The sequence below is a fragment of the Cryptomeria japonica genome, chromosome 6 (genome assembly GCF_030272615.1).
Source record: "Cryptomeria japonica chromosome 6, Sugi_1.0, whole genome shotgun sequence".
Lineage (NCBI taxonomy): Eukaryota > Viridiplantae > Streptophyta > Pinopsida > Cupressales > Cupressaceae > Cryptomeria > Cryptomeria japonica.
The window spans coordinates 372,031,931-372,055,954 of NC_081410.1; the positions used below are offsets into that span (position 1 = coordinate 372,031,931).

Genomic DNA, 24,024 nt, shown 5'->3' on the forward strand with positions numbered 1-24,024 from the left:
AATTTTTTCTAAAATAGAAAATGGTGGGCATGTTGTTTTGTCCATAAGGTTTCCATCAATGTCTTATATTGTGTGTAGTTTTTTATCTGATTTCAGGCACTATTACCAGGAAAGAACAGAGCTGCAGTTTCTCTAAAGATAACAGGACTTGAACGCAAAAGGTTAATACAGATTGCCCAGACACTGAAGCCTTTTGACTGTGGTTTGATTGTGCGGACCGTTGCTGCTGGTCACTCTTATGAGGAACTTCAAAAAGATTTCATAGGTTTGATGGAAACCTGGAAAGAGATAGTCACATGTGCAAAATCTGCAAGCCTAGCTGCAAAAGAGGGTGTTGAAGGTGCAGTTCCAGTGATTTTACATAGGGCTATGGGCCAAATACTTTCTGTTGTACAAAATCATTTTAATGAAGAGGTAAAATTTCTGATTTGCTTGGCCTGACCTTAAAAGGTTATTATAGAATCTGAATTGCAGTATTACAAAGTTAATTTGTTAATGTCCCTATGTAAGGTTCTGTTACACATGGAACTTCTAAGTCTAGTTCTCTTACCAGGTCGAAAGAATGGTAGTTGATTCTCCACATACCTACCATGAGGTACAATGATTGTTTTATTTAGTTTTATATTGAATTATTAATTATGTTATTACCATTTTCCTTCATATGCTAAAACAATATGTCCTAGCAATTTGAGATTTATATAGGAAGACATTTTTGGTTTTTAAAGTGGAAATGTCATTTGCAGGTAACTAGTTATTTGCAAGAGTTTGCTCCTAGTCTTGTCAGCAGAGTTGAGCTATATTCAGGAAAGAATTTAATTTTTGACGAATTTGGTGTGGAAACTGAGATTGACAATCTTCTATGCAAAAGGTGGTGGTTGATTTTGATTTCATTAAACATTTGTCTCTGGTTTTACAAGAAACAACGGTTCATGCTGCATGTTTATAGATGACAACCTTTACAACTGGTAGTTATTTTTTTGAGTTTTAGCTTATCTGGCAATTGCCCTTTCTGGTCTATATTTTTCACTAAGATCCAAATCTTAAATTGAGTTTAATGTAATAGGTAAAAACTTTTTAAATTTTTAATCAATCTGATTACCCTTTCTTCATGGCACATAAATTTTTTGTCATCTTCTTGCAGTTATGTCTGAGAATCTGTTGCTGTTATCGTTCTTTTGGCGGATCAATAATTCCTATGTTAAAATTATGGGAAGGTTATAATTATAAATATATTGCATTATTGCTAGGTCTGGTTTCTCAACATGGCCTGGGAAACATTGCGGAGGACATTTTAATACTTTTCAAAGATAAAATTACCATAGATACTCTACAAAATGTCAACCAAACTACTTATAGCATCTAGTGAATACTTTCAGCAGTTTATTGCATTTATAGCTCATTCAGGTGTAAAAATCATCGACACAGCCACCAAAATAAAGAATCGCAGCAAAATACTAGAGGTATAGAAGTATTTTATTTATTTTTGTTTAAGAAGGTTGATTTTGCTCCTTCATTTTTAATTTCTTTAGACAGTTGCTCCTGACAATGATATTTTTTAGTGTGACATGGACATAGATGATATAGTTTGGGACCTGATTGAGGGGTTCACATTTATCCTAAAGCCTGATTTGGATTTTGGAGGTGTTGAATTTGGTTTGATAACTCCTTGCTGAGTTTTTAGGTGACATGATGGCTTGGATGCAAAGGAAGAGGCCGGACCTCATCAATAGATTTTTGGAGTTTCTACGAGTTTTAGGTTTTTGAAAAGGCCATCTTAAACCATTTGATATACTTGCAACATTTGTATGTGCATAGTCACTCTACTGGTATTGATTTGCTTTTTGTCTTACTTCATTTAACTGCCACTGGGAAGAAACCCTCGGGAGTACTTGCCTCAAAACAATTAAAGGTGTTGAGATTTTTTAATTTTTGTTTGATTTTTGATGTGTATAGTATTTATACTCGAGCCATTCTTCAATCATCTATTTCCTTAGATGTCTTTATGAAGATGGAAAATGAGTGACGTGATACCTTTATTTCCATATGAGATATGAAATGAAGGGAATTTGTAAATTTAGAGAGTGATACAGGATATACAAAAAATAATATTAGAAAGCTCAGTTTGCAGTCATGATATTGCCAGTAATAGAAAGCTCAAATGGAGGAAGCTTCTATCGCTAACCCTATGGTTAACATTCCTGATTTTTGAGAACTGCTGGTTGAAGATACTTTAACCACTGTTAAATCTTACACCAATGGCAATTGGAAAACCACTACACACCTTGTCAGTCAGTAAGGAAATCAAGTTGTTCTTTGAGTCAGCTTTTCCAAACAAGTTCCCAAATCTCATGTAGAAATTAAGGAGAAATTATTAGTTTATTTTCTCCAAACTGATCCTCTTCATCTTATATTCTTTTGTACTTCTTGGTATGCTTTGTTGTCTATGGAATAAGTTATTGATGTATCTGAGTTAAAATGCAATTTTTAAGGTGCATGGATTTTAGTATTATCTATAAGTAGTACAACCTCTTGTAAAAAGTTACAATTACAGTCAGCTATGATAACTCAAATAAAACTGATGACAATTAAGGATGATATCGACTTAGAATAATTACTAGTGATAGACATAATATTTCTAGTGCATGATAGTGAGAGAGAGTGCTTCTGGATGTAACTGTTTTGTAGTTTTTTATGCAAATAAACTACTACACAGTTACATCCTGAAGCACTCCTTTATCATCGCTGGTGATAATTTTAAGGGGACATCTACTCAGTGTTTGAGTTTGAATCTAATTCATTGGCTCAGTTGTGTTTGTTATGAGTCAATTTTCAATTAAGATAGTTGATTCATCAATAGGTCTTCAGTGGCACATGTCAAGTGCCAGGTTGACTGGATGAAGTGTAATGATAACTCTAAATTGTGAGAGGCAATCATCTTGACGTGAGTTCTATTTAAGCAGATGAGTGCTAATGTAAAACAAAATGTTTTTTTGGTCAAATGAATGAAGTGAGGATTGGTGGAATTTTCATTAGTTTTGCTAGTCATAAATATTTTGAAGTACCAAAGTAAGAATTTCTTTTTCTTTCCTCCCTATACTATTTCCTTAAATTTCCATGAATCGTTCTTGTTGACTGCATGGTCTTTTATAGGTGCCACTGTGCCTGCAAGCTTGCTGGAATTTATAAATCAGCAAATCTTTGATTTACAGACATCAACATTGATAAGCACTTAAATTATTGTTTGTAAATTGTACTTAATATTGCAGGTCTGTTGCCATTAGAGTTTAATATAATTTCCTCTAAGCAGGGAGGAATTGATAAAGGCATTTAATATAGTTAGCAAGTTAGATATAGTAGTTTATCAATCCAATTTATGCAAGTGGGCTAGATGTATTATTCAATGAGTAGTTGGGTTTACCTAATAAATATTTGACACAAATACACATACACACAGACAGTCACGGCTACCAAATGTTTCCTGACCTGGGTTCATTCAGTAAAAATCTAGGGCACACCCATGCTAGGTTCCTGTATTAGAGTGAACACAAGACCCCTTGGTGCAGATTTAAAACAAAATCATAGTGAGAAAACAGAAAGAAAATCATAAAAAAATATACTAATTTGTCCTATTCTTAAGAACATGTAGACTTACAATGCTGACAACACACTAACTAATTTGTATACTTTGAGCTATTTTAATTTTTTATTTTAAATTATTTTGTAATGCTATATCCAACACATACCAATTTGGGGTAAAAAATACTAGCAGTGTCCTGTACTTGAACCTTGAGCCTTGAACCTATATCCAAACCAACCACTTAGTATACATGACTTTTTTATTTAAATAGTTGCTTAATAATACAAATTATATCAGCTAGGCAAAAGGTTGAGATGCTGCCACCTTCATCGGGTACACATCAGTGCCCCGCACACGGTAGAGTTGATCATCCGTGTTACATGAGGACAGGTCCCCACCCCTCAAACCCTTATTCTCATCCTTTGAGGCATTTTGGGGATAGGGGGACATTAGGGGATGGCCCCTAGCGCCCCCTCCCATCCCCGCTCCTTCCCAATTGAGGAAATTCGGAAATGTATTGGAATGTGTCCTTAAAATTGGGGACAACAAGGAAACCAAGGTGGCTAAGGAGATCTTAGACATCCCTCATTCGTCCTGGTGACGACCATGTGTCCCCTGAGGGAAAACAATTTTTAATAATGTTTGTAGATGATATTTTGTTCATAACATTAAAAAATGACAGTTAAATATATTGTTGTCCCTCGTTGTCTACCAAAAATAGCCCTCGGACTACTGTACCCTAAACACATCCTCTACCACATCTGTCTCGAAAAGGCTGTGGAACATAGCTGATCATATATGAAAATTGGGCTGCAAGCCCAAAGGGGTTCACTAGTATTTAGGCAAGAAATATTACTATATTTTGATCTTGGGATGGTCAAGTCTAAGAATGGGCATGCCTTTTATATGGCTTGCAAATACTCCCTTGCCTTTGTATGTTCTAGGTCTGTTTGATAGAAATTTGTGGTATATGATTGTTGGTTTCCTATAGAGGGGTGAACTTAGGGCGCCTGAGCCTAGATTTAAAAAAAAATCATAATGAAAAATAGAGAGAAATGCACAGAAAATATAATTTTTCCTAATCTTAAAAACTACACATACATTAGGAGGGATCTGAACGTTACTGGAGGATATTGAGGACTACACAATTAAGCACATATTCTGTGAAGCGAATAAAGAGGTAGATTATCTATCTAATCACGTGATTGATCAAGATGAACCGTGAGTCGTATCAAATAATACATAGGTATGGGTAGGACTTTAGTTTGCTAATTTTGGTTTGTGAGAGCAGGACACCTCCATTGCGATCCCATGATATGGATGGGATTGTCTGCAGTGATACTTGATGACACATAAGGAAGAGGACGATTTGAATCCTTAAATCACCTTGGTTTGGGATTAAGGACACAGATAAATATGGACTCAAATACCTTTACAGGCACAAGGTGCGGTGTGTGAGAGGCAGCGAGACATCCCTGGCAAATATGGCTAGTTCTTCAGCGAGTTCAAAGAAGCAGGACTATATTTCACTCCCTGATTGTGAGTGCAATTGCAAGTAGGAAATGATAGAGGAACAACTGAAGGAAGTGTTTTCCTTCTCCAAAGACGTGGAAGAGGATGTTATCAGAACCATCTTGGGGGAGAAGATCTTGTAGAGGGCCCACATACATAATCTGGAGATCCTGGATCGTTTTGTCTACAACTTTCTCTGCACCACAGGGGGTCCGAAGCAGATGATGAAAGCTATAAAATGTCTGGTGCACCCGCAACTAAGAAGCATGGCAATCGAGGTGGTCAAGGGTGTTAGAAAGATTGATTTGTCATTGATGTCAAATAGACCTATGCAGCAATCTGTTAACCAGAGACATGAAAATGATCATCAGAATTCATGAAATTAGTTTAATATAAATAAATGAAATGAGTTTACGATGAATTAAATTTGAGAAATGTACAAAATGTTTGCATACCAAATGTTGGCTCCTGTGAGAACGTTGTGAGATGATGCTGCTCTTTCAAACGTGTATTGACTGATAACGTTTTGGTGAAAGTTTGTATTGCACTAAGTATGCTTGATGTGTTGGTGATAAAAATGATTAATGATATTGCTGTCAGCAGGTTGAAGGAGAGATTCTAGTCGAATGGTTTTATTATTGGAAAAGATATAATTCAGTTAGAAACTGTATTTAATCAGTTTGGCATCTGATAAATAAAATATAGGTTACATTGTTTTTAAACAACAAAAGGGAGTGAATTAATAATTAGTTCGATGATTAAAATTTAATTGTCTGGAGAGTTACAAACCACTTTCAAACTAATTGATAACCATACAACTGATAAGAACACAATATATGTATCAGTTTGTATGAAGAACTTATTGGAGAAATCGAGTTGTGTTAAAACACTTGAGACGCAAAAGAGTTTATTACAAATCTGTATATTAGTCAATGAGTTTGTGATAAAGAAGACACTGTGCTTGTGTATGAAAGAATAAAAGTCTGTGACCAGTTCATATGATATTGTTCAGACTGTGAAGGCACTTTAAATGTAAAAGCACTGAGTCTAAGTATATATGCCACAGTACTGTAAGTATGGATTTTGTTATGATAAACTAAACAAACTATACAATCTGTGATTTAGTCTATTTTATCAAGAACAAGTTCAGAATCAAGAAAACAATGATATATCTCTTCTAATGAGTTCTTTTTAAGGTTATATGAGCAGGTCATTAAATGATTGCTGACAATATTGAGATTATACAAACTTATCTGCAGACTATTACTGTTTGTGGTGTGTGAAATGTTGTCTCAATTTTTGAATCTTCAAAAATAGACAACCCCTACAAATTTTTACTAAAAATTCGAAGTTTTCTTCTCTAAGGCACTTTTTACGAGGTTTAAAACTCGTATTTGTTAATGCCAAATCATTAGTGGGCGTGTTTGTCATCTTTGTCCAAGTTTTGTCAGCCTTTGTTTTCCGTTTTCTTAGCTTTTTGTTCAAAATCGGGTTTTGAGTTCCTCTCTGCAAGTGGGGACTTTTTATTCAAATTGCAAGTCACTTGTCTTTACTTGTAATCGGGTCTTAGAAACCCGATTACAAGTTAACTTGTTTTTTATGTAAAGTATTTATGCACTTGCAATCGGGTTCCTCGACTTGATTACAAGTAAAGTTCGTTTTACATGGAAATAAAGTCACTTGCAAATTGCCTTCCCAAACCCGATTCCAAGCTAGTAGCTTGTTTTTCTTGACAAATTACACGAGTTTTGTTGTTCTCTATTTGAGATTGGATCTCTAGACCTGCATTGCAAGTACCTATGATTGCAACTCCACATGTAGGTCGAGTCTTAAGACCCGACTTGCATACTCTCATTCCCACATCTTTCCTTTGCAAGATCAATACTTGCAATCGAGTCTTTAGGACCCGACTACAAGGATACACACTCTAGTCACTTGCAATCAGATCCTAGAGACCCAATTGCACAATGATGACAGTAGTAACCCATAGATGGCACACTCGCAGAGTACTCGGCGAGTTGCCAAAACTCACCGAGTTTTTGAGCTCTGCGAGTTTTTCCGACTTTAACTCGCAGCAAAAACTCGTCGAGTTTTTGCAAAAAACTCGCCGAGTATTTTGCAAAAACTCGGCGAGTTTCTTTTAAAAACTCGGCTAGACTAAAAAAAGAGGCCCAAACATGTGAAAAAATTATCAATTTTTGTTTTTTCAGGTCAATTTCATTCTCTTCATCAGAATATACACATGGAATATAACATTTAAGTATAAGAAAGAAGAATCTTATACTTTAAGTTGTATTCCATATATACTGTCAAGATGTTTGAGAGTGGTTTCGGACCTCCAGGAGTTATAATGCAAAATCTAGTTTTTGGAGGATTCTTCAATTTTCCAGACTTAGTCAAATTTTAGGATCCTTCGGCGATGCCCCTTGACCCCAACCTGGGGGTGTTGTCCCCAAACCCCCGTCGAAAAATATAGGGGGAAACTGTGTTGATGGAAGTAGGGAAAATTTAACCTCCGAGTCTGATTAGGCTCCATATAACAACATAATTAGCATTGAAGAAATCCTGGTATTATACATTTTAGAGTTGAAAGTTTGAAACTATGAGTATGAATGATGAAATTTCAAATATGATGAAAGTTTGAAACTAGTTTTGGCTAGAGCTAGGAAGAGGAAGTTGTATTTACTTTTGGTTTTACAAAAACTATTTACTATTTTGCTTCCAGCCATCAGCATTTCTCATGAGGATGCGATTTTGTAGACACTTTGCATTTAAATATATCTAGAATCAGCTTGTTTCTTTTGTGTTATCATTTATTGACTCATTGGATGCATCTTCTCATTAAATTTTGCAAAAAAAATGCATTTTTTATTAAAATTAAGCGTGTTTTTACGTTGCCGAGTTTTTTCGAGTTTTTCCCGAGTTTTCGCCGAGTTTTTTTCTCAGGGGCTTGGCGAGTCGAGCCGAGTCGCAAGTAGTTCAACTATGACAGTAGTGATGTAAAATGAAAAGAATACACTGTCATATGCACAAAGAGGGTCAAAATATCATTCAAGAACACAACTTGATCCAAGGGAAAACATAGGGAATATGCCTTAATCTTTTGACCCTTCTTCCTCCAAGGTGTGTCTCAAGTTTGCTCCTAGGATCAGATTTTAGCAGTCACAAACATTGACAGCAGGGTTGCATACAAAGAGAAATGATGTACAAGATCAAACCTATGTGCTTAGAGGGCTTGAAACCTATGTGCTTAGAGGGCTTGAGGCCTAGGAGAATGATGGAAAACAAGTTTGATGTTCCTTAAAACCATAGCTTCAGACCAAAACTCAGTATCTTCACTGACACAAGGAATAAATTTTTCCCTAAAGTGCTTGCAAATGCCTCTGAAAACACCAAAGTTCATTCTTCACCTTGCAAAGTTTGGTTGAGGCATCAAAATAAGACTTACTGCTGTCTCAAAGACTCTTTCAAATGCCTAAAGAAAGGCCGAAATTCATCTATGCCCTTGTATACTTCGGTAGTAGCAACAAAGTAAAGAATAGTCTTTGTTCCTAAAGTGCTTGTATATGCCTTAATAAACACCAAAGTTCACCTTTACCTCAGCAAGTTTGGTCTTTTCTGAACTTTTGCCCCTCCAAACCCGAAGTTTATACGAAAGCTCCCCAAAAATGAGAAGATTTCGGTGTTTGCTAAACTTTTGGCCCTCCAAACCCGAAGTTTATATTGAAGTTCACGAGTTTGCAGTGAATAAGAGATGGGCTTTAGTCATTTGTGCCACCAAACTTCAAACAAGGGCATCAAGGACCCCTCATTAACATAACAAAAGGGTTGCAGCATAATATCTATGCATTTAAGAGGCTATATAACAAGGCATGAGTTGCATTACAGACCTAACTTTAGTGTTTGCTAAAAGAATGACCTTATTCCCCAAACTTCTTCCAATGCCTAGAAAAAAACCGAAGTTTATATTGTTCGTAAGCAAAGTTCGGAGTTTTCTAAACCTTTGGCATTCCAAAATGCCTGAAAAGACCGAAGTTGATCAAAGCCTGAGGAAAGTTCGAGATTTTCAGATTTTTTGTCTTGAAAAAACCATGGAAAAGGCCGAAGTTTAGGTCAAACTTGCTTAGTTTGTGCCAAAATTTGGTGATGTTCTTAACCCTCCCTCAAATGCCAAGGTCCATTCCCAAGTATGTGTCTCAAAGTTGGATTTTGCAATCACAAAAGGTGAGATTGAAGGCATCAAGGACATTTCCTTGACAAACGAAATGGCATTCCAAAATTAGTGTTGATTGAAGCTCAAAATCAAGAATAGTCTTCATTGCCATGGGACTTCCCTATGCCAAGTTTGATCCTTGGATCACTTCCTCAAAGCCAAAAGATCCTCGTAGATGCAATTGTAGAGTGATGTTCAAATCACAAAAGGGGTAATCAATTTGGGTTCCTTCGGGGAATGAGTGAATAGTGAATGAATGACTAGACAAAATGATGATTCATCTTTGACCCGTGTGTTCATGTAGGATGAAGAACACAAAGAACGCCATGTGGGAGATACCTAGGACAATTGGATGCTTTGCAACACTATAATCCAGAGCACCAACAAAGGAAGAATTCCATGCCAACACCCTGAAGATGTCAGTGAGCAGACCCAAGGACAAAGTAAGAGGGGGCTGGATGAGAAAAGGTCACTACCACCATCTGCGACAAGTTGAATGCTAGGGCATAAGACTGAAGGAAGAGTAATAGAACAGTGTGCTGTAGGGCCAATTGGTGCCATTTCCAGATTTCTGGAAAACAGTGATAGATGCATGCACAAAATGCTACAAGACATGTAGAAACAGAAAAAGAATAGCTAGAGATAACAGAAAATAAATTTATTGTAAAAGCAATTGCTTTTTGTAAGATGATTTCCTGTGGGCCTAGTTTAATGCAATTCACAGGGGGCCAAAAGTTAGTTATTTCCCAGCTACCAAATTAAAGTTTTTGTGCCTCGAGCCCCATGGATTTTTGTCTTCTAGTGGGATTAATTGAAAATAGTTCAAGCTAGCTAGAAAAACGGTTGATGGTTGTTGAGATCATTAATTAAAAAATTGTCACGACTTCCAGATGGTAAACTGGAGCCATTGGATGGATGGAATCTTGGCCATTGATTTAGAATGTACAATCTATATAAGGCCAGTGCCTCTCTCATTGTAAAAAAGGTTAAAAGGGTGAGACATTTAGAATTTTAGGAGCTAGTAGGTTAGAAATAGAAGTAGTTAGAAGTAGAAGTAGAATAGAGTAGGAATTGTTGGACATGAATTGTTGCAATAGCCGTTAGAACAAATGAATAAAGCATTGAAGCATTGTGTTTTGCCATTTGCCCTAACTTGTTTGCATGGTTTCTTTTCATCAAGTTAGTTGAAGTTCAGTGATCTTAATGGTGAAGTGTGAGGGTATTTAATTTAATTTTAGGTTCATACCATCAGGGGCTTACTAATTGTACGTCCTTGTGGATGGTTAGTTTGAGCCTACCATTGCTTTTCCCTTGGAGCTCGCACTATTCTTGAAGAATTGTGAGTTTATCTTTGGCTGAGCAGGAACTAGTTTTATTCAAAATTTGTCTACCTACAACACCAACTGTTATTGTCATTGTCCCTAGGATCTCTAAAACCCTATCCCTTTGCTATTTATATTCGCCCAGTTCGAGAAGTAAAGCATCCCCAAATTGCTATACCAAATGCAGGCCAGCTTGTCAAATTCACAAGTCCCCTTGTGATTACTAGGTAAACACATTGACCTTGAGTTATCCTAAGCAGGTCAAGACTTGATAGTTGGAACCTTGATGTTATCTCCTATGATCAGTCCAAACAGCATTAGAGATTTCCCTACTCAAGAGAGGATAGGATACACTCAACATTCTATTCTGTGTTGATTGAAAGCGGAAGCTTTCGCCATCAACAATTACTTTCAGTATCATTCAAAGTCACATTTCTTCTAAAATAGCTTATGTTGAATGATCGTTTGGAAATTTCACAAGCTTCATGCGTTTTTGGAAAACGTGAGATTATTTTTCTTTGTACAGCTAGAATATTATTTTGCTGACAAAATGATATCTTCAAGGATACTCATTTAAATCAATAATATTTACTGCATTAGGTGCGTTTCTTGTGGGCTGAAATTCATTGATTATATACTAGGTGGAAAGTAGTGTAACTCAAATCTTCTTCATTATGTGAACTAAAGACCTAGAAAGCTTGCACACGGATGGTTATTCAGAAATGGATGTAGCAATTCTACAAGGTTTAATAAAGATAAGTTTCAAATTTTAAAGAACATTATGAACATTTTATACATGCTGTGAATTATTGCAAAATGGGTATTATAATTGCATGTTATATTTAGCTTGGTGATCATTTAGAAATAAGATGTCTGCTTTATGTTGACCTATTTCTGAACCTTTCATGCTGTATTTGACAGAATTTATTTTTATTATACCTTTATAGTTCTTTTGGTTTGTTCTAGATTTATATTCGTTTAGTTTAAAATGTTTTAATCATTAGCCAGTTCTTGCTGATTTTCAGTTATTCTGGGTCTTCACTGAATCTGATGATCCACATTGCCAATTCATTAATCCTCTTTATTAATGTTCTTATTTTGATTTTGTGTCCTTTCAACTGTTTGCATATTATCTGATTGACATATTTACATTGGAAAGTTTTGTTATCTCTGCTCAGATGTTTAGTATGTAAAAAAAATGCATCTTTAGTTGTTCGCCTCACTTTGGATGCACGTGTATATTTTCTTTATTAGTTTTGGCTTATAGTAGTGTTTTTTATTTTTTCTTTTTCTTTTTACCTTTGATGTAGAGTAAACTTTTCTAGTGGAGGATACTTGATCATCGAACAAACGGAGGCACTGGTTTCAATTGATGTCAACAGTGGTAAGAGTTTGCTTGGTCAAGAAATGTCTAAAAAGCAGCCCATTCTTGAGGTCAATCTTGCAGCAGCTAGACAAGTAAGTGGAAGTCTCTTTTCCTAGAAAAGACGTAAAGATATATTTATGCATGCATGTATAACCCATCTGCAAGTGTAAAATATTACAAAATTTCTTAGATGACTTTTTTTCTTTATGCCTTGAAGTTTTAGTGGGTAATGAAATGAAACATTGATTCCCGTTCACTGAATTCCAGTTGAAATGTAAACAAAGAAATATTAAGCATTATATTAAAGGATAATTAAAATATCTGAAAAAAATGGAATGGAAGAAAGCTTATGAAATCCAATTGTTTCTTGAAATTACAAGAGAGAAAATGAATGGTGTATAAGTTCAATTCCACACCAGATTACATTCATTATACACCAACATAGTATTTGAAAAAAAAAAATTCCCTAGAAGATTGCACATTACATCAATTGAGTTGAAATAGTGACATTAAATTCAGAATAATAGTAATTAGAGACTAATCACGAATTTGAGTTGGAGGTGGGATGATTGTGTTATTATGTAATGTCCCCTTCTCCGCAGTGATCGGTTCAGTGGACCGTTAGCCTATCCTGGAGACTCGTAGGCTACTTGGGAGCAAAAAATAGGTTTTCCTACCTTTGGGAGGATGTTTCAGCCTTTTTGATGGCTTGCTTGTCGGAGTTTGTCAGTTTTGGTTCTTAATTCTTTCTAGGTTTTCCGAAAGTTTCGCAATGATGGTACATGCATAGCACGCAGCAGAGTTTGGCAAACTTACTATTTTTAGTAAGTGGAGGCGAGGGCAGATTATTTCTCTGGTTTTTTCTGGGTTTTCAGAGAGCTTCGCAGTGGTGTGACATGCAACTGAATCTGAGGACTTCTCCGGACTTACTATTTTTAGTAAGTTGCGACGACTTCTCAAAATGTGGTTAAAATGCATTTGGACACACTTACTAGTTTTAGCAGTATGCTATTTTTAGTAAGTGCTGTTTTTAGCAAGTGAGGGCGAGGATAATTTATTTTTTGGGTTTTTTGAGAGCTTCGCAGCGGGGTGACATGCATCTCCATCTGTTCACTTTTGGCAGACTTACTATTTTTAGTAAGTGACAATTGTTTCCCGGTTTGTGCCCTAACATAGTATGGAGACACTTATTATATTAGTAATCGCTATTTTAGGGTTTTAGACTGAGCCAGTGCAGCACAGGCTATTTTTAGCAGTCCAGTTTGACATGGTGATCCAATGATTCAATGCTATTTTTGGCAGGGTTTCTACAGCTCAGTGCAGTGGCTATATCCGACAGGGCAGTTCTTTCAGTTTGATCCCCCATACTCTTGGAGCTTGTTTTGGCAAGTTCAATATTTGATGGAAAATGATGTTTTAAGTTGAATTATAACTTAAGGCAAAAATGGACGATTTATTAAAGGGATTCCTTAAGTTATATTAAAAAGTCATTTTCTCAATTATGTTGGGCGAATTCATGGTGGAGCAAAAATATTTTATAAGTGAATTATTAATAAGGCAAGTTGGACGCCTTAGAAAGAAATAAGTTAATTTATAAAATAGTTCACTTATTTACTTTGGACACCGTAATGCACTTTATTGATATTTTTTATTAAGTATATTTACGTCCTTGTGATGGACGATTTAGGGGAAAAAAGAAATGAAATGCAAATTACAAATTTGAGAGAATTGAATGTGCACTTGGATTTGGCGCCCATTTGGGGGTGAATTTGAATTTGAATTTGGAGCTTCAAAAGCTATAAATAAGAGTGCTGGGCTCTTGTTTTGGGTATCCAATCTTGTTATGATAACGAAGTGTTGTCGAAATGTTGTCAGACTCTTACTCCGACGGATGCATACCTCCTAGTGCCCCAGTTTCGTGCTTGAAAGATAGTGCCTAGCTGAATGTATGACTGTTTCTCATCCAGAGGAGCAGATTGGGCTCAATGTTGGTGAAGATTTGTGTGGTTTCAGAGTGTTCTTGTTGCTGGTCGCGGAGCGTGCTGAAGTAGATTATTGGTTGCAAGTCTCAGTGTGTCATTCTCCTCGTTCTGGGTATTTCTTCTATCTCTCTTTTTGGTTTGGGCGATTTATTTGTGAGTTTGTAGAGTCTAAAATGGCGTTTTGGATTTTATTTTTGCAAAATCTGACCCTAGCTGGCCGTACCATGTGGCTGAGTGCTTTGGGATGCGTGCATAAGTTATCGGGGTCAGTTTGCCATGTTTTGTTGTCCTAGGATTCATCGCCTACCTCCTAGTGATCTTATGCTTTTAGTTTCATGTCATTTGGTTAAGAATTGAGCGAGTTGTGAGTGGTTTAGTGGGATTTGGTGTTGCTGGTATGTGTTTTCAGCGTGTTGGGAGTATATCAGATTTAGAGATTTCTGATTTTGGAGTGTCTTTCTTTAGTGGATTTGGTTTTAGGGTGTGGAGTTGGTTTTAGGGTGTGTGGGTTCATTGGTGTGGAGAGAAAGATCTTGGTAATTGTTTGCAGCTATTGGTTCTTCCTTCTATCTTCAATGATTCATATTGTAATGCTGGTAGTAATACTAACAACAATTTCTATCGATGTTTCTTAGACCCATTGCAAAGTGGAAGAGGCTAGCCTTGCCGCCTATCTTTTGGTTAGTGCTTTCTTTTAATTTGTAATCCATATTGTGCATTATAAAGCTGGTTAGTAGTACTAATAGCTATCTAATTGGATTATTGCTCTTAGTCCCACTACATAAGTGGAAGAGGATGGCTTTGCCGCCTACTTTGAATATTGTAATACTGTCCTCCTGCTGCATAAGCGGTAGAGTTGATTTGTAATCTCCTTTTCAGTCCTCCCGCTGAATAAGCGGTGGAGTTGATTGCTATTTCATTTCTAGTGCTCCCACTGCATAAGTGGTCGAGTGATTGTTGTTCTTTCAGTTTGTAATCTTCTAATTGGCTGGTTGCACCGCAATATTGCTGTAGAAGTTCTTACACCCATTGGATAAGTGGAAGGGGCTAGCTTGCCGCACAGTATTGTATTAGAGATTTCATTTCCAGCAGTTATTTGAGCTAACGATCCCCTTGACACCGTATGCTCTCACCCTCCCATATTGGCCTCTTGGTGATCATAAAGTGAAAGGGTTACTTTCAGCATTTCCTTTCTGTGCAAGTTTGATTATTCTAACCTTAACGGGTGAATCTTGTTGTGTTAAAATAAAAAAAAATTAAGGGGGATGTTACTTATTAAAGGGTTGGTTTTTAGTGCTTTACATCAACTAGTGAGGTATTTAATACTAAGACACCCAAACAGTGGAAGATGGTGCCAATAATGAGCAAGCTGTGTGTTTGGGAAAAAGAAGCCTCCAAACCACAAAAGAATTAACAACAAATAGTAAATAGGAAACCTACAACAAATCTGCCTTGTAAGAAGCCAAATCTGCCCCAATTCAATTCAATTTGACTTTTGAATGAAGCCAACCAAGCTGCAACAATTCGATTGATTTTTCACAATCTCAAAGCTACTGAATTATGAAGAATGCATGCTCTCCAAAACAGGTCCAAACCCTAGCCGCCATAGCCAAGTGCTGAAAAGAAACGTCAAATGCCCAATATCAATGAATGAGGTTTAATTTCCATCTTGGCTGCCTAAATACCCAAAAAGTGCGATTTTTTGGCAATTAGGGATAAAAAAATTATAACTTGCTTTTAGGGTTCCCAACTTAACCCGAAAAGCAACGCCTAGCTTAGGAGATATTAATTTTTCACTTAAATAAATTTAAGCGATGCACTTTGTGATTTTATATTAACATTCGTTAAAATATTAATTGCCTGTGGAACCACTTAAAAATTCATCTCTGTCTCATTATTGCTCGGAAACTGAATCTGTTAGAAGCTGGGGCCACAGTTCGCCACGCCAATGAAAATAGGACCATGTCTATTTTTAGCAGTTTTTCCCTAAAAATTAGGAAATCCTCATATAATGTCAGAAATTGATGAAACGAAGACCAGAACTGAACTCAACACTGAACTAGAACAAATAGACAGACCACTCCTGAAGATCCATACCCTGTTAGCCTCCAAAAATAGGCTAACTCCTCAAACCAATGTCCTTGACTAGGATGGGGACATTACAGTCCGCCCTCCCAAAATTTGCTTGTCCTCAAGCAAAGTCAATGTTGGATGCTGTAAAATGCTATCACACTGCCAAGTAGCATCCTCTATCGGCAGATCCTTCCATTTAATCAAAAATTCCCTGATGACAGTTCTCCGCAAAGACGCTCTCTGAACTCCAGAATGGCCTCAGGTAGTAGCACTAACTTCCCCTCCTCATGTAGGGGTGGTAAAACTGCAGAAGGAACTATCTGTTGTCCCAATGCCTGCTTAAGGCGTGACACATGGAACACATTATGAACTTTACTATTAGCCGGTAAATCTAACTCATAAGCCACTTGGCCAACTCGCTTGGAAATCCTGAAAGGACCATAGTAACGTGGCTTGACTTTCTCTTAGCCCTTCTTCCTAAGAGAGGGTTGTCTATAGGGCTATAGCATCAAATACACCATACCCCCAATCTCAAAAGATCACTCAACCCTCCTTTGATCAGCATATTGCTTTTGCTAATTTTGAGCCGTCTGAATCTTATTACGAAGTGCACTCATAATATCTTGGTTCTCTTGTAGCAGATTCCCAGCACTCGGTACTCTGCAATCGCTCATCAATAAATCTAGAAAACTAGGAGCATGATATCCATACAAAGCTCTGAAAGGTGTCATTTGAATAGTCATGTGGTGAGTGGAATTATAACAATACTCGCACAAATGTAACCACTTCACCCAAGCCTTCTGCTGCCCTGAGATGTAGTTCCGTAGGTATCCTTCCACCCATTTGTTGACAATCTCTGTCTGTCCATCAGTCTGGGGTGGTAACTTGTTCTTGGAGTGAGCTCTGTCCCGCAAAGTCTGAATAACTCCTGCCAGAAGTGACGCATGAACCTGTTGTCCCTATTACTGTCAATACTCCGAGGTAAACCATGCAATCTAAATACCTTACGAAAGAAAAGATCAACCACCTGACCAGCGGAATAAGTAGTCGTGATCGGAAAAAAATGTGCATACTTAGTCCACTGATCAACCACCACATAATTGCTATCTCTCCCTTGGGCTTTTGGCAAACCCGTAATAAAGTCCATAGACATGCATTCCCACTTCCTTTCAGGAATAGGAAGTGGTTGGAGTAACCCTGTAGGAAAGCTGTGCTCCTGCTTGTTCTGCTGGCAGATAGAACACTCTCGGACGTACTGAAGAATATCAGACTTGAGACCCTTTCAAGAGAATCTCTCCCGCACCTGCCTATAGGTCTTAAAGTACCAGGGATTTCCAGCGATAGGTGAATCATGGAAAGTCCTCAATACTATGCACTTCACCTCAGAACCTGTGACTAAAAATATCCTCTCTTTGTAAATGATGAGGTCATTCACAAGAGAGTACTTGTTGTCCTGTACTGTTCCATCAATAATACTAGAGGCCCATAGATTCTTGGCATACTCTGCTATAATCATGTGTTTCCAATCTTCGGACACAACTGCCATGGAGCTCAATTGGGGGTGATGAGATAAAGAATCAACAACAATGTTCCGAGTCCCTTTGATATAGGAGATGTCAAAATCATAAGACTGTAACTTGCTGACCCACTTCTGTTGACGCTCATTTAGATCCCACTGTCCAAGAAAATGCTTCCAACTATTATGATCAGTTTTGATACAAAACTTGCTACCAACTAAATATTGCCTGAACTTGGCCATTGAATGCATGATGGCCAACATTTCCTTATCATAAATACTATAGCTCCTCTGCGGACCCCGAAGCTTCCGGCTCTCATAAGCTATAGGATGACGATCTTGCATAATTACTGCACCAATACCCTCTCCACATGCGTTACAATGAAGCTCAAAAGGTTTGGTGAAATCGGGTAAAGCAAGAACTGGACATGTAGTCATCAATTGCTTGAACTTCTCAAAACACTCTTGTGCGAGAGGTGTTCCAAACAAATGCACCCTTCTTGGTCAAATCAGTGAATGGTGCGGCATGCTGTGAAAAACCACTAAGAAATCGACGGTAGAAGGCACATAAACCAACAAATCCCCTGAGTTGAGTCAGGGTCTCAGGCGTAGGCCAATCAACAATGGCACAAACCTTATTAGGATCCATGCAAACTCCCTCTTTGCTGATTATGTGACCCAAATACAAAATTTCTGCCATTCCCAATGCACACTTGGACTCTTTGGCATAAAAGGACTCCCTGTCAAGTATGCCTAAAACAGTATCCAAGTGAACCAAGTGCTCCTCCCAAGTTCTACTGTAAACCAAAATGTCATCAAAGAAAACCAGAACAAATCTTCTCAACTGAGACTGGAAGACCCTGTTCATAGTGGACTGAAAGGTAGCTGGTGGGTTGGTCAACCAAAAAGGCATAACCAAAAACTCATAGTATCCACAATGACATCTAAATGCAGTCTTCTTAATATCCTTCTCCCTGACAATGATCTGATGATAACCTGTTCTCAAGTCAATCTTGGAGAAGTAAGAAGCTCCGTGAAGCTCATCTAATAACTCATCGATGCGAGGAATGGGATACCTGTTCTTTATAGTCCTTCTATTTAGCATACGGTAATCAATGCACATTCTGAGTGTACCATCTTTCTCCTTCACCAAAACAACGGATGAAGCGAAAGGAGATTTACTCAGCCTTATGTGTCCCATTGCTAGAAGTTCTTTGATGGTTTTCTCAATTTCATCTTTCAACCGCTTGGGGTGCCGGTAAGGTGTAATCATAATGGGTTTGGTGCCCTCTTCAAGCTCAATAATGTGTTCTATGCCTCTATCAGGAGGGAGCACCTAAGGGTGAGCAAATTCCCTTTTCAATTTTGGCAATTTTGGCATAAGGACTAGTTCTAGTCCATTGGGTTGTTTGTTTGGAGCTTGGAGTGCATTTTGTCTTCTTTTTGAAAATTCATGTTTCGGCAAGACTTACCCCGATGACACCGCCAACATGTGGAGCGCAACCATCGGGTATCGGAACAACCGGTTTTACCCTACCCCGATGCCCCATGAGTATGCATAAGACCGAAGTGGAAACATCGGATATCGGTAGGAGTGTTTTCTACCTACCCCGATAACCCAATGAAGTCGCCAGCGGTTGGAGCAAGTCGAAGTGGAGCCATCGGATATCGAAGTGAAGCCATCGGATATCGAAGTGAAGCCATAGGATTGATCGCCTACCTCCTAGTGATCTTATGCTTTCAGTTTCATGTCATTTGGTTAAGAGTTGAGCTAGTTGTGAGTGGTTTAGTGGGATTTGGTGTTGCTGGTATGTGTTTTCAGCGTGCTGGGAGTATATCAGATTTAGAGATTTCTGATTTTGGAGTGTCTTTCTTGTGTGGAATTGGTTTTAGGGTGTGTGGGTTCATTGGTGTGGAGAGAAAGATCTTGGTAATTGTTTGCAGCTGTTGGTTCTTCCTTCTATCTTCTATGATTCATATTGTAATGCTAGTAGTAATATGAACAACAATTTCTATTGATCTTTCTTAGACCCACTGCAAAGTGGAAGAGGCTGGCCTTGCCGCCTATCTTTTGGTTAGTGCTTTCTTTTAATTTGTAATCCATATTGTGCATTGTAAAGCTGGTTAGTAGTACTAATAGCTATCTAATTGGATTATTGCTCTTAGTCCCACTCTATAAGTGGAAGAGGCTGGCTTTGCCCCCTACTTTGAATATTGTAATACTGTCCTCCCACTTCATAAGCGGTAGAGTTGATTTGTAATCTCATTTTCAGTCCTCCCGCTAAATAAGCGGTGGAGTTGATTGCTATTTCATTTCTAGTGCTCCCACTGCATAAGCGGTCGAGTGATTGTTGTTCTTTCAGTTTGCAATCTTCTAATTGGCTGGTTGTACCGTCATATTGCTGTAGAAGTTCTTACACCCACTGGATAAGCGGAAAGGGCTGGCTTGCCACCCAGTATTGTATTAGAGATTTCATTTCCAGCAGTTATTTGAGCTAACGTTCCGCTTGACACCGTATGCTCTCACCCTCCCAGACTGGCCTCTCGGTGATCAGAAAGTGAAATGGTTACTTTCAGCATTTCCTTTCTGCGCAAGTTTGATTATTCTAACCTTAACGGGTGAATCTTGTTGTGTTCAAATAAAAAAAAATTAAGGGGGATATTACATATTAAAGGGTTGGTTTTTAGTGTTTTACATCAACTTGTGATGTATTTAATACTAAGACACCCAAACAGTGGAAGATGGCGCCAATAATGAGCAAGCTGTGTGTTTGGGAAAAAGAAGCCTCCAAACCACAAAAGAATTAACAACAAACAGTAAATAGGAAACCTACAACAAATCTGCCTTGTAAGAAGCCAAATCTGCCCCAATTCAATTCAATTTGACTTCTGAATGAAGCCAACCAAGCTGCAACAATTCGATTGATTTTTCACAATCTCAAAGCTACTGAATTATGAAGAATGCATGCTCTCCAAAACAGGTCCAAACCCCAGCCGCTATAGCCAAGTGCTCAAAAGAAATGTCAAATTCTCAATATCAATGAATGAGGTTTAATTTCCATCTTGGCTGTCTAAATACCGAAAAAGTACAATTTTTTGACAATTAGGGATTTAAAAATCATAACTTGGTTTTAGCGTTCCCAACTTAACCCTAAAAGCAACGCCTAGCTTAGGAGATATTAATTTTTCACTTAAATAAATTTAAGCGATGCACTTTGTGATTTTATATTAACATTCATTAAAATATTAATTGCCTGTGGAACCACTTAAAAATTCGTCTTTGTCTCATTATTGCTCGGAAACTGAATCTGTTAGAAGCTGGGGCCACAGTTCGCCACGCCAATGAAAATAGGACCATGTCTATTTTTAGCAGTTTTTCCCTAAAAATTAGGAAATCCTCATATAATGTTAGAAATTGATGAAACGAAGACCAGAATTGAACTCAACACCGAACTAGAACAAATAGACAGACCACTCCTCAAGATACTGCATTACTGACCCCCTTATCCATACCTTGTTAGCCTACAAGGATCCAAATATAGGCTAACTCCTCAAACCAATGTTCCTGACTAAGATGGGGACATTACACTGTCAAGAATGGGTATACCGTCCCTAGTGTTCCTCTCACTGATTCGGATGCTAAGGAGTATGAGAATAATACAAAGTCTAAACATGCTATCTTAAGCGGGTTGTCTGATAATGAGTTTGTCAAGGTCATGCACTGGGCATCCGCCAAGGAGACTTGGGATAAATTGTAGAGATTATTTGAAGGAAATTGCAAAGTCAAAGAGGCCAAGTTGGAATCACTAATAGGTCAACTTGAAGGCATGAAGATGAAAGATGAAGAAAAGATTGCAGACTACCTTCACAGAGTAGATGAAACCGTGGACACCATCATAGGACTTTGAGAAGAAATTGTTGATGAGATTATTGTCAAGAAGGTACTTAGATCTCTGACGTCTAAGTATGATACTAAGGTTTCTGCCATAGAGGAAGCCAGGCATCTGAAGACCTTCACAATGGATGAGCTATTTTGCTCTCTAACAGCCTATGAAATGAGAACAACCGGAGAAGCATCTTCAAGGAAAGACACAGCGTTCAACTCCACCAAAAAGGGCAAGGAAGAGGTTGCTCATAAAGGATCCAGTGAAGACTTGGATGCAGAGGTAGCAAACTTTTTCAGAAAGCTCAAGAGAGGATCCGACAAGTATAATGGAATGTGACCCACTCAAATGCTTCAATTGTGGTAAAGTTGGACACTTTGCTGCAAAATGTGCTTATAATGAAACCGGTGGGGATGAGCAAAGAAGTTTTGGCATATCTGCCGGTAAAGACAAAGAAAGGAATGTCTACCGGCAAGGAAGAAGGGGCTACCGGAAGCAGAACAACCTATATACTATTGAGGATGATGCCACTGATGAAGAAAGTGCATTAGAAGATGACTACCATGAGAATGAAAGAGAAGTTTAATCTCTTTATGGTTCTAGATTAACCGGTTGGTGAAGATGAGGAAGAAAAAGACATTGAAGCTGAAGTGGATCTAGAAGGTGAGCTCATAAGTGCTCTTGAGGAGTTAAGTAAAACAAGAAGAGGACTTAAGAAGGTCAAGCTTGCTGCAGTAGAAGAACAAGATCTCTTGGAGCAATCCCTGGATGAGTCCAATAAAGTTATCTCTGACTTGAAACTCCAGTTGGAAGAAGCCAAGAGGATATTTGAAGTTACATCCTCTGATCTGATGAAGAAGGAAAATGAGCATCAAGATCTGAAAGCAAAAATAGTGAAGCTCAGAAAGGAGCTTGAAAAGAGTAAGGATGAACTGAAAGTGAGAAGCAAATATGAGGGTAGCACAGAAGCCTTGGACAAGATGTTGAGCAAACAAAAGCAATCTAAAGATACTGGTGGCTTAGGATTTGAAGAAGGACAAAGTTCAAACATTAAAGACACATCCGATAAGGAGATACAGTTCACTTCTTCAAGTGAATGTGAAGAGAAGAAGACATTCAAAGTAAGCAAGGATACCGTCAAGAAGACTTATGCAGAAGCTGTTAGAAACCATCAGACAAATGGGTATACACAATCAATGAACCGGAGGTCACACTCAATGTATCGAAATACAAATCTTAGGAGAAATGCAAGAGTTGATCATGAAGGATTTACTAGAGTCAGTAGCATGAAAGGAAGACCCCCAGTGAGGCAGACGTTTGCAGGACCAAGCAACCTAATTGGTATGTTCCAAACTTTCATGGTTATTGTTACCGGTGTAACAAATTTGGACATAGGTTAGCTGATTGTAGATTAACCAATAAGCTTGCTATGAGTTATGAAAGGAGAAATCTATTTAATGCACTCTGGGATATGAATGTTGTCTGTTATCAGTGCAATGGATTTGGTCATAGGAGTTTTGAATGTAGGAAGAGTAAACTGGTGTCCTACAATAGTTTCAAAGATTCATCTTTCAATGTAAATGTGAAATGCTATAATTGTCAAGAGTTTGGACATGTAGCAAAGCTTTGTAAGAACATGAAAATCAAGCAGAAGAGGACAAATCCTGATCAGGAACTGGTAGTCAAACCGGAGCACAAAATTGCAGCTGATAAGAAGATGGAAACTCAACCGGTTTGGGTTGAGAAAGAAAAGGACAAAGCACAATCAAGTATGATAGTGCAGACTGCCCTACATGCTGAAGGAAGAAATCTATGGGCTGTAGACAGTGGCTTTTCCAACCACATGATCGGTGATTAAAAGAAATTTATCAAACTTGAAGACTGGAATGGTGGCTCGGTAAGGTTTGGAGACAATTCATCTATCAAGATAAAGGGAAAAGGTACTCTAAAAATTGATAGCAAACTGAAAGCACATGATGTGTATTATGTGGAAGGCCTGAAGCACAATTTATTGAGTGCGAGTCAGATGTGTGACAAAGGTTATAAATTCACCTTTGATTCTACCGGCTGCGAGATAAACAAGGAGAGTACCGGTCAGGTTGTAGCTGAATGTAAGAGGACAGATGGTAATGTTTACAAGCTGAAAGAATGCTTTGAATCCCAATGCATGTTGGGACAAGTGGATGAAAGATGGTTATGGCACAAAAGATTAGGCCACATAAATTTTGATAATATAGTTGTGGTAAGCAAAAAGGGCTGTGTGAGAAATATTCCACCCATCATTAAACCGGTAAGCACATTTTGTGATGAATGTGTGAAAGGAAAGCAAACTAAGGTGAGCTTCAGGACAAAAGAACACAACACTTCAAGACCACTTGAACTTGTGCATACAGATCTATGTGGTCCGACTAGGACAAGAGCTCTTGGCGGTGAAAGATATTTTATGCTCTTCATTGATGACTATTCGAGAATGACATGGGCAAGTTTCCTACAAGACAAATCATGAGCATTTGATAGATTCAAGATCTTTCAAAAGATGGTAGAGAAGGAAAGTGGTTGCAAACTGAAATGCCTAAGAT

At 37.8% G+C, this 24,024-nt stretch overlaps 1 protein-coding gene across 5 annotated transcripts in view; it reads left to right on the plus strand.

Moving 5' to 3' along the window:
* Positions 1-24,024, plus strand: part of LOC131072219 (ribonuclease E/G-like protein, chloroplastic) — a 305,133-nt gene that overhangs the window by 98,870 nt on the left and 182,239 nt on the right. For all 5 annotated transcript variants that reach the window (XM_058008320.2, XM_058008319.2, XM_058008318.2 and 2 more), the window contains exons 5-8: positions 97-414; positions 554-595; positions 744-868; positions 11,935-12,082. In XM_058008320.2, coding sequence (XP_057864303.2) covers positions 97-414; positions 554-595; positions 744-868; positions 11,935-12,082 — 633 coding nt within the window. The remainder of the gene's footprint in view (positions 1-96; positions 415-553; positions 596-743; positions 869-11,934; positions 12,083-24,024) is intronic.